The sequence below is a fragment of the Myxocyprinus asiaticus genome, chromosome 6 (genome assembly GCF_019703515.2).
Source record: "Myxocyprinus asiaticus isolate MX2 ecotype Aquarium Trade chromosome 6, UBuf_Myxa_2, whole genome shotgun sequence".
In the NCBI taxonomy this organism is placed as follows: Eukaryota; Metazoa; Chordata; class Actinopteri; order Cypriniformes; family Catostomidae; genus Myxocyprinus; species Myxocyprinus asiaticus.
The window spans coordinates 2,261,361-2,273,370 of NC_059349.1; the positions used below are offsets into that span (position 1 = coordinate 2,261,361).

At 37.0% G+C, this 12,010-nt stretch overlaps 1 protein-coding gene across 13 annotated transcripts in view; it reads right to left on the reverse strand.

Annotated features, from left to right (window-relative positions):
- Positions 1-227: 227 nt before the first annotated feature.
- LOC127442895 (zinc finger protein OZF-like) overlaps positions 228-12,010 on the reverse strand; it is a 221,907-nt gene continuing 210,124 nt past the window's right edge. For 9 of the 13 annotated variants that reach the window (XM_051701240.1, XM_051701245.1, XM_051701246.1 and 6 more), the window contains exons 3-4: positions 4,985-6,064; positions 228-516 (exon numbers count right to left, since the gene is read on the reverse strand). In XM_051701240.1, the coding sequence (XP_051557200.1) occupies positions 296-516; positions 4,985-6,064 (1,301 nt within the window). In that variant the 3' untranslated portion in view covers positions 228-295. Of the gene's footprint in view, positions 517-4,607; positions 6,065-12,010 lie in introns of all 13 variants that reach the window. The other 4 variants (XM_051701249.1, XM_051701247.1, XM_051701250.1 and 1 more) reach the window with 3 other exon arrangements.

The following is a 12,010-nucleotide window of genomic DNA, read 5'->3' on the forward strand; positions in this document are numbered from 1 at the left end:
GCCCCCCAAAGATGTGTAACCAGGGTCTGGTGTGACCCTGATCAAAGCCTTGTACTAATTACTTAAAACTTAAAGTTTGAATGTAATGTTAAAATGTACTGATTTTCTGTAAAACATAGTCACCAGTTCTCCTTTCACTCCATTCATATACTGAACTCTTTTTTTTTATACCTGTGACAAAGTTCTTTAACACTCTGAAGGAAGCGGGAGCCAAGCAAACATCCAAGGTAAGACACTTTATTGTCAGTACTTTTCAGGGTAACAAAACATTAAACACGCACTGCTTTTCAGCCAGCTACGTAGGAACGTACATAAACGGGGTGCTTTTCAGCTCCACACAGACACACGCAGCTTCCTTTCTGTGTCTCTCCTGACTGTAGCTCTGGTTGTGGCTTTGTCTCTTGCCCGCCAACAACGCAATCACCAACAGCTGGGCGAGATAATTCGCTCCAGGTGCCCATTCCAGTCTTGCTCCACACCATCGTCGCTTGGCCCCGCCTCGCTCATCACAAAACCCTTAGATACAAACATTGTGTGTCAGATTATGAAAAAATTATATATTTATTTAATATTTTTTTTAAATGAACATAATAATACAATTTCTAGCATCAATATATTAAGCAGAGAATGTCCCTCAAAATAAAGTTAACATGTAAACAATATCAACTTTTACCTCAAGGTCAGTGGTTTTCTCAAAACATGCTACCATTTCACATTTAGATAAAGATTGTGAGTTTTTATAAATAGTCAAATGACCTCAGTATTTGCAGGGACCCCCTTTTTAATATTTTTTTACAGACATTTGGCCCACTCGCTCAGTACTCCTTTCCCTTGCCTCTAAAATGTTTGTATCTCCAAGGATACAAACACCTTTTTAGGGTTAAAAAGCCTAATTAGGGCAGCGGATGCTGAGGCACACCTGAGGTAAATAAACCCTCATCACCACTGCCATTAAAACATAGAGCGCACCTCTCCTTGGGAAGTTGGCTTCTATCTCTTTGTGCACACACTGGCGTCCTCGCAGGTCCAGGAACAGAGCGGGAAGGGTCTGGTGCAAATTAGATGGAGCCAGGAGGGGAGCCACCAGACCCCTTCCATTATACACTTTAATCACCACCTATCCTTCACGTAGCCCCACTACACCGCGAGGACGCCAGATTCCCCCTTTGCTTGGACACTTGTCCCCATGGACACTTTAATCCCCCCTTTTGAACATTTTATGCTGATTTTAAATTAAAGCCTCTCAGAGGCCTGATGACACACCCACTGTGTCTGTCTCTTGCTTACCCCACCACAACTATGATAAGCCTACAGTAATAATTTCTATTTTGAGGTGTTGGGTTGGATTTGGCGGGACCCAACAGGTTTATGTCATGTCCGTAATAACAACGAAGAAGCACTATTCTGTCACGTATGACGGGTGGGGAAGTGATGGCTGTTCAGTTAGTCGCAGTTCAGCACAGTAGAGTGGAGGGGAGAACAGAAGTTTGGATGAATGTTTTACTGTTTGGTGAAGTTGTTTACATGCTATAATGCTTAGATATGTTTTCTGGTATGGTTGTTTAAGCTAATTTTGGTTGTCATGCTTTAATGAATCAAACGTCACTCTGGGACATGTTTTATAGGTCGCAAAGTCTTTAATAGGTTTCGTTTAACGGAAAACTGCAACATGTTTACTAATATTCATGACTTCTGAGTATTTTATAACATTACTGCAGTTTCAAAATTCCCAGAGTGTTTGGGTGCCAATGTTTTCTCATTTCTTTTACGCCAGTCACGGAAATTCACAAGTTGTCATTTTCCATTGCCCTTTCGTTTAAACAGAGTGGACAATTAAAATTTTGGTTGTTTCTCTTTACTGCCAAATAAGCTAATAAGAAAACTGTTTATTATTGTGATTGTTATATTGCACACTTCTTTTTCATGTTTAATAAAGCATATTTCATCCCCACCATTATTAAATCCTAATTGTGTGTTTTTAGATTACATTCTTATACATATTACAATGACTCATTTGGCGTTGCTAGTGCCATGCTCTACCAGTTGAGTTACACGAACAGGTAAAGCATGGTTTTACTGTTTGCAATCCATAGAACTACTATTGTAATATTACAGTTCACTTGCATTGTCCTCTAGGCTGTAGATTACAATATAAAAATAAAGTATCTTCAATTAAACTCATCAGCCATGTCAAGCGTTTTACCTCTTAAACTGATTTGTGTAGCAGTTTCCACTAAGAAATGTTTGTGATGGCCAGCTTGTCTGAGAATGATAAAGTTTGCTGGACATGCTGTCATCTAATTTCGGCTTTGTAACGCAATGCAATATGCATAATATGCTATATAATAATATCACAATTATGTTAAATTAACGATAAACATTCATTCATATAGTTGCTTTTCCGCTAAAAAAAAAGAGGGCAGAGCAAAAAGGTAAACTGCAATTTGCCACATATCTTTTCATTTACAAAGAAATATTAAAATAAGTGTTTCTCCACACAGATGCACATAAGCCTGGTGTCCTCCTTCAGAAGGTGGCAAAACAATGCTGATTTAATGTGATTCTGAAGTGATAAGCTTCTCAGTGCGGGCACAGAAGAAGGCAGGCTGCTTTTGCCAGTGTGCGGGATCCAACCAGCTGTAGTCGTGTATTAGGACTTCGCAAACTGTTGGGAATGTTTAAACCTCCATGGCAGCGAAGTGCCGTTATCACTGGGAGGCCGTCGTGCTCTTCACAATTTTTTTATTTGTCAGACATTAGGATATTTTACCGGTCAGGAAACCATGTAGTGCAGTACAAGTTAATAAAACACTTAAATAATCATACTAAAATATGTTAGAGTGTTGTTTATCTTCTTCAAAGCAAGTAATATTTTGGTTATAAATGTTTAAGTGAATAACATTCTATCAACATGAAAATAGCACATCATGACTACAAGATGAATATATCAAAATGATCGCAGGCAATGTCCAGGTAACCTCAAACCATGAGATTCATCTGCTTGCAATTTTAGGTTTTAACCTCATATGTCGCTAGAGAGCCCAAAGTTCTGTAGTGCTGTATTAAATATGTGCCTTTGAAATACAGGTATCTAAGCAGACATCAAGTGTCATTCACGTGTTGCAGTGGAGAGATCCATGAGCGGTTCTCATAAATACGTTTCAGACTGTAAAACAACTGACACGTGCTGAAAGGTCAGCTGTGTAGCCCCCTATTTACTATATAGTGCACTATTATAAGCAAAGTAAGATAAATGTTAGATAAAAGTCTTTATGTGACAAAGTTTCTGAGACCGCTCTAGGGCACTCCAAGATGTTCTGTGTATACGTAAGTGTCTGAAATTGCTCACTTGTTTTGTTCACTCCTTGCTAATATAGTGCACTCACTGCCATCCACTTTATAGGAAATAGTGAATGAGTGAACAAATGAACGATTTCGGAAACCGCTTTAGTTTTGGCCTCAAGTGCTAGGAAGTGTAATCGAGCTAGAAATCATAAAAGTCATATGCGATATTAATGATAAATTTAATAAATAAACAAAAGCAATATAATTCATGGATTTCAACTTATTGCATTATTGTATCATTAATAATAAGTTCATCAATTTATTGGAACATGTTGGTACATACAAATAAATCAGTCATATACTGTATGCTTGCTTTTGAGTTGCTTAAATCATAATACATAGTATGTGTAACAGGGTAAAAGGGAAAGGAGGCGGCGAGAACCGGCTTGACAATATAAATAATAATTTAATGATTAATTTAAAGCAAAAGACACAAACATAAACACATACAGGGCAGCTGCCTGTAGCTCTCTCTCTCCCAAACTGCCGCCTCTGGCGGCCTTTATCCCTCTCGTCGGCTTGATTAGCCTGATTAGGGGCCGGCCGTGTGTCATCACGGCCCGGCCCCGCCCTCCTCCTTGCCACAGTACGTATAAATCTTTTGGCATACTTTTGACACTCAATGCTGGGAAGAAAACATCGATCAGGCAATTGAACTATTAACAGATACTTTTCAATTTGCTGACAAATTAAAAGTGTTCCGTTCTCATAACTTCTGAAATGATTGTGCCGTTAAACATATGGTCAAAACCTTGTGCAGATCGGAAAGTTCTCGAGTAGAATTCAACAAATATTGTGTCACTCACATACCAAATATATAGAAAAATATATATATAAAAGCCCTGAGGAAAAAAAACCCAGGTTTTACGAGTTTTTGTCGCGTTTTTGCTTGTAACTTTTTTTTTTTTTAGAAATTAACAAAATTTCATTATTGAGCAAGTACCATGCAACCATGTTTTTTGCCTTACCTTGATTCACTATGGTAAGCCTATAATAATTGTTTATATTTTAAAAATTTGTGCTTTCAATTTCATTTTCGAGGAAGGACAATGGAAAAAATGTAACTATTATGCTGGTAACAATGCCAATCTCTAACCTAGTTACAAACTTGGTCTATTGGCCTGCTAGCTAATTTATAATAGTTTCCACCATTTTTATTTGATATGACTAGCAAGTGTTATGTCTAATGTCATCGTTGCCTAACTTTCATACTGCTATTTATTGTAAAACAACTGTTTTATTATATACAATATGCTACTTACCTGCTCATAAGACATATTTTCAGATAGCCGTCTTTCTCTTCCTTTTGTTATTTATTTTTTTGAGGTGAGAGGGTGAGTTTTGTTGTCGTTAGTGACATTCACTCTGATAAGATGATCACCTGTAACCATGGTTACTCCTCAAACTATCAGATTAGCTGAAAACCAACTCACGTAAGTTCCAAAATAATGTTCCTCCGCATGTAACCTGGAGTTTTATGCTTCAACCGCTAGAGGGCCAAAATGTACATAGTGTAGCTTTAAACATTATCAGAATAATTAAATCAATGCTCACAAGTCCAAATGCAATGTGATTTGATACTTTTTTTTTTCTGAATTTCATCCCATTTACATAGCGAATAAAGATAAACTTTGCTCACTGTGACAATGTTTTTTTCTATGAGTCTGTAGAGTGCTCGATTGTGTGAAACTCTTTCCACATGAAGTGCAGTGGTATGGCTTCTCTCCAGTATGCACTCTCTCATGTTTTTTCAGGTGTGCTGATGTTATAAAGCTCTTACCACATGAAGTGCATTTGTATGGCTTCTCTCCAGTATGCACTCTCTCATGTGATTTCAGGGCTCCTGACTGACTGAATCTTTTTCCACAATGTGAACACTTGTAAGGTTTTTCTCCAGTGTGGATTCTTTTGTGACGTTCCAAGTTAGAAGCTCTGTAAAAGGCCTTCCCACACTCAGAGCACACATGATCTCGCACACCGGTGTGCAAGTTCTGATGATCTTTCAAATTTTGCACATGTAAAAAACTCTTTCCACAAAGTGAACACAAGTAAGGCTTCTTAATTGGATGAATTGTCCGGTGTGTTCTTAAGAGTGATGCTGAAGAAAATGTTTTGTAGCACTGATCACAGCTATATGACTTTTCTCCAGTATGAAAGAGCAGATGGTTTTTGAGACTATATGCCCATATGAAACTCTTCCCACATTCATGACATTTGAAAGGCTTCTCGCCAGTGTGAATTCGCATGTGACGCTTAAGATCTTCTTTTTTTAAATAACTCTTTCCACACTGATTGCAGATGAAAGGCCTCTCTCCAGTGTGAGTTCTCATGTGCTTAGTAACATATTCTTTACGTTTGAAACTCTTCATACAATGAGGGCATGTGAAAGGCTTCTCTCCAGTGTGAATTCTTACGTGATTAAAAAGGTTGCCTTTTTCTGTGAAACTCTTCATACAATGTGGACATGTGAAAGGCTTCTCTCCAGTGTGAATTCTTATGTGGACATTAAGGTTTCCTTTATGTGTGAATCTCTTTCCACAATGAGGGCAGGTAAGAGATTTTTTTGTTTTTGTTCTTCGAGTTCTTTTTTGTGAGCGTTTCTTTTTCAACTGTAAGCAACTAAAAGAGTTTTCTTCAGTTTTTAAATGATCATGTTTCTGATACTGATGTTTCTCCTCTTCATTCAGTTCCTTACTTTCCTCTTTCACTTTCATCAGCTCTAAAAAGAACACATGGTCATAAGTCAATACATGAAAATAAAGTGAATTTCTAACAAATAGCACAAACAGAGATCAAGTATTCATTTCTATGTGATCTTTGTCATACTAAAAGGTTAACTCTGTCATTCTCATGTTCAGTGAATTATCCTGGAATAGACAACAAAGTTCGTCCTGCAACTCTGATTGAAAATAAATTATACCCTAATGTTAAGACTTCACGGATCACCATGGCAACCTTATTGAGGGAGTGCCACCAGCAGAAATGTGTACATAAATGTGTCAACTTGCATAAAACCTTGTGAAACCTGAAATCAATTCCTGAACTAGGAGTATACTTAGTTACTGAATTTGTGCTTATAGAGACCGATACATTTTCTGTACTTTATATCAATGGTCTGTTCACAATGTGAGTTACGCATCGAGCATGCAACTTAGTTAATGTTATATTTATATTGTTGACATTGCAGATTAATGTCATATATAGGATTCATTTGAGTAAGGAGATTACCCCACTGGTAAAGTATTTCAGTTTAACGGTGTTCAGCTCAAAATACTATGACTGGATCATATAAATAAGGTTTTATTAATAAAGGTTTTTCTTCTTATAAAACAGTTTTAAAACATTGACGGATAATACCAAAATGCTGTCCATCATTTTGAAAGAAGAGAGAAAAAAAATGACAGATAAAAGTAAATTTGCTATATATAAAAATATAATTATTATAATTATGACTATTTGTAGTGCAGCCACTGCAGTCACTTAGATCGCTTTCATCCAAAGCACTAACTGTAAATGAAATGATTACAGATCATAGTTTGGATTTGCTCTATTTGACTAAAACCTGGTTTAAAACAGATGATATTAGTTTAAATGAGTCTACTCGCCCAGATTATTGTTATAAACATGAGCCCTGCCTGATGGGTTGAGAAGGTGTTGCTACAATTTACAGTGTTGTTTTTGGTGTTACTCAAAGGTCAGGATACAAGTTAAAAAAAAATTGAAATGCTAATGCTTAAGTGACATCATCAGATATAAATACAAAAATCTGACATCTTTATAATATTACATGATTTATTACAGAATATACTGATTTCCTTAGAGAGTTTCCCGATGTTCAGTCAGATCTAGTAGTTAGTGTGGATAGAGCTTAAATTGTTGGTGACTTTAATATTCACGTAGATAATGAAAATGATACAGTGGAATTAGCATTTATCGATATCCTCAACTTTCTTGGGATCAGACAAAATGTGATAGGACCAACATATCACCATAATCATAAACCAGATTTAATTCTGTCATATGGAGTTGATGTTGATAAAATAGCAATTCTGCTGCAGAATGACGACATCTCAGATCATTACCTCGTCTATTGTATGCTGCACTTAGCAAAGGTCACTCAATCTGCACCGCGTTATCAATCAGGTAGAACTATTTTTTGACCACTAAAGATAACTTCACTAAAAATCTTCCAGATTTGTCTCAAATACTCAGTAAGCCAAAAAGTTCAGAAGAACTTGATGTAATCACAGAAAATATAAATACAGTCTTATCTAGCACTTTTGATAGTGTTGCCCCACTTCGATTAAATAAAATTAAAGAGAAAAACCTGGCACCGTGGTACAATGATCAAACTAATGTTCTCAAGAGAGCAACTTGGAAAATGGAGCGCAAGAGGTTTTTCATGGTACATGGAAGGATAGTGTCTCTAGCTACAAAAGCTCTCAAAGCTGCCAGTTCTGCATATTTTAGCAAACTCATTGAAAATAACCACAACAATCCTAGGTGTTTATTCAGTACAGTGGCTAAATTGGTTAGGAATAAAGCCTCGACTGAACCAGGTATTCCATCGCAGCACAGTAGTAATGACTTTATGAATTTCTTTACTGATAAAATTGAAATAATCAGAAATAAATTTGGAATTATGCAACTGCCTGCCATAGCAATTCAGAAGACGGTGTCTCATATTATTCCCCACAATCAACTTCAATCATTCACTGTCATAGGTCAGGAAGAGCTAACAAAACTTATCAAAACATCAAAAGCAACAACATGTATGTTAGATCCAATACCGACTAAGCTTTTTAAAGAGGTGTTTCCTGGAATCTCAGAACCTCTTCCTAATATTATTAACTCCTCATTATCCTTAGGGCATGTCCCAAGAAACTATAAACTGGTAATCAAACCGCTTATCAAGAAACCACAGCTTGATCTTGGAGAGTTGGGTGACAATACAATAATATAAAATCTCCCATTTATGTCGAAAATACTAGAAAAGGTAGTGTCCTCCCAAGTATACAAAAAAATTATTTCAGTCAGGATTTAGGCCACATCATAGTACAGAGACAACACTTATCAGAGTTACAAAGAACTTGCTCTTATTGTCTGATCGTGGCTGCATTTCTCTTCTAGTCTTTTTAGAGCTTAGTAGGGATGTCATAAAATATCAATATGCCGATTATTGATTGGCACATTATTTTATCGATATATTTTTGAAGCATCGATATATTAAAATGAGCTGATTTAAATTAGAAGCCCAATTGCCATGCTTTACAATTCACTAAATTGGCCTCTGTTTAACAGTCTGGCGAAACAGTGTTGAGAGATACCATTTACTGAAGCCGGTCACGATCACACACACAAACACACACACAGGATGAGCTTGAGAAGGCAGTCCAAAATTTCAAAGGTTTTTGTACTTCTTCAAGAATGAACAAAGTTACGTTGATTTGTTGCAGGTTAGTAAAACTGGCGTAACTGCACAATGTTTATTATGCAATTTCCCTGTATGTATCACAGAATAGGTCTTTCATTCAAGCTGAAAAACCACAAAAAGACATACTTGTAACTGAAAATACATTGTGTAGGCTCTATGAAAGATACATGTACAAAATATATCATCCAGTTATACTAGAGTAAATATTCTTTGTCCTTTGATAATGATTTGGGTCGAATTTAATGGAAAACTATGCGGGTTGCGTTCCTTGGCACTTCAGAATGTTGACGTGGAGCGTTAGCGGTGTGTTCGTACCTTTGTAGAAAACAAATCATTGTTTTGAATTTTAGAATGTGCCAGGTCAACCGCCAGATGTGTCCGGTTTGTGACCCCCTTTAATTAACCCTGCCAATCACAGTTTACCAAAGTTGTGTTAAGAAATATGTCTGAAGAGACAAAGACTATTGTGCAACAAACTTATATCTGGAAATAATAAATTGATATGTATATTGATAATCATCGGGAAAATCTTCAGATTATCGATGCATGAAAAAGGCATCGATCCCAAGCCTAGATCTTAGTGGTGCCTTCGACACCATAGATAAAAAAATTCTCTTGGATAGGCTTGAAAATTTTGTTGGTATTTGTGGACAGGCATTAGCTTGGTTTAGGTTCTATTTATCACACTGCTTCCACTTTGTCTGTGTAAAGAGGAATTGTCAGTTCAAACAAAGTTAAATATGGAGTGCCACAGGGATCTGTTTGAGGGCCTCTGCTTTTCTCCTTATACAGGTGCATCTCAATAAATTAGAATGTCGTGGAAAAGTTCATTTATTTCAGTAATTCAACTCAAATTGTGAAACTTGTGTATTAAATAAATTCAATGCACACAGACTGAAGTAGTTTAAGTCTTTGGTTCTTTTAATTGTGATGATTTTGGCTCACATTTAACAAAAACCCACCAATTCACTATCTCAAAAAATTAGAATATGGTGACATGCCAATCAGCTAATCAACTCAAAAGACCTGCAAAGGTTTCCTGAGCCTTCAAAATGGTCTCTCAGTTTGGTTCACTAGGCTACACAATCATGGGGAAGACTGCTGATCTGACAGTTGTCCAGAAGACAATCATTGACACCCTTCACAAGGAGGATAAGCCACAAACATTCATTGCCAAAGAAGCTGGCTGTTCACAGAGTGCTGTATCCAAGAATGTTAACAGGAAGTTGAGTGGAAGGAAAAAGTGTGGAAGAAAAAGATGCACAACCAACCGAGAGAACCACAGCCTTATGAGGATTGTCAAGTAAAATCGATTCAAGAATTTGCGTGAACTTCACAAGGAATGGACTGAGGCTGGGGTCAAGGCATCAAGAGCCACCACACACAGACGTGTCAAGGAATTTGGCTACAGTATTCCTCTTGTTAAGCCACTCCTGAACCACAGACAACGTCAGAGGCGTCTTACCTGGGCTAAGGAGAAGAAGAACTGGACTGTTGCCCAGTGGTCCAAAGTCCTCTTTTCAGATGAGAGCAAGTTTTGTATTTCATTTGGAAACCAAGGTCCTAGAGTCTGGAGGAAGGGTGGAGAAGTTCATAGCCCAAATTGCTTGAAGTTCAGTGTTAAGTTTCCACAGTCTGTGATGATTTGGGGTGCAATGTCATCTGCTGGTGTTGGTCCATTGTGTTTTTTGAAAACCAAGTCACTGCACCCATTTACCAAGAAATTTTAGAGCACTTCTTGCTTCCTTCAGCTGACCAGCTTTTTAAAGATGCTGATTTCATTTTCTAGCAGGATTTGGCACCTGCCCACACTGCCAAAAGCACCAAAAGTTGGTTAAATGACCATGGTGTTGGTGTGCTTGACTGGCCAGCAAACTCACCAGACCTGAACCCCATAGAGAATCTATGGGGTATTGTCAAGAGGAAAATGAGAAACAAGAGACCAAAAAATGCAGATGAGCTGAAGGCCACTGTCAAAGAAACCTGGGCTTCCATACCACCTCAGCAGTGCCACAAACTGATCACCTCCATGCCACGCCGAATTGAGGCAGTAATTAAAGCAAAAGGAGCCCCTACCAAGTATTGAGTACATATACAGTAAATGAACATACTTTCCTGAAGGCCAACAATTCACTAAAAATGTTTTTTTTTATTGGTCTTATGATGTATTCTAATTTTTTGAGATAGTGAATTGGTGGGTTTTTGTTAAATGTGAGCCAAAATCATCACAATTAAAAGAACCAAAGACTTAAACTACTTCAGTCTGTGTGCATTGAATTTATTTAATACACGAGTTTCACAATTTGAGTTGAATTACTGAAATAAATGAACTTTTCCACGACATTCTAATTTATTGAGATGCACCTGTATATGCTTCAGCTGGGAGACATTATCGGAAATCATGGAATTAGTTTTCACTGTTATGCCGATGATACCAAACTTTCTATTTCTTTGAAACCCGACGAAATTTTTACAATTCTCCAAGTTAGCACAGTGTATCAATGAAATCAAAGATTGGATGGCTAGAAATTTCCTTCTACTCCATTCCAACAAAACAGAGGTACTAATTATTGAACCAAAAACCTCTAAAAATAAGCCGCTAAAGTATAATTTGGCTCTAAATGGATGTACTGTTACATCGTCTTCTACAGCGAAGAACTTAGGTGTTATATTTGATTGCAATCTGTTCTTTGAAAATCACATTTCCAATATTTGTAAAACAACATTCTTCCACCTCAGAAATATTGGTAAGATATGACACATGCTCTCTGTTTCTGATGCCGAAAAACAAATTAATGTTTTCATGACCTCAAGACTATATTATTGTAATGCATTACTTGGGAGGATGTCCTGCAGGTTCAATAAATAAACTTAAATTGGTTCAAAATGCAGCAGCTTGAGTGCTGACTATAACCAAGAAATATGATCATATCAGCCCAATTTTATCGTTGCTACATTGGCTACCTGTTAAATTTCGTATTAATTTTAAAATACGTTTAACTACTTACAAAGCTTTGAATGGTCTAGCTCCACAATACTTAAGTGACATTCTATCATGCTTATATACCATCAAGTTCACTACAATTCTGGGCTGTTAATAATACCAAGAATATCAAAATCCACAAAAGGAGGTAGATCCTTTTCTTATTTGTCTCGTATATTATGGAATAGTATTCCTAGCACTGTTCGGGACTCAGACACACTCTCTCAGTTTAAGTCTAGACTAAAGAC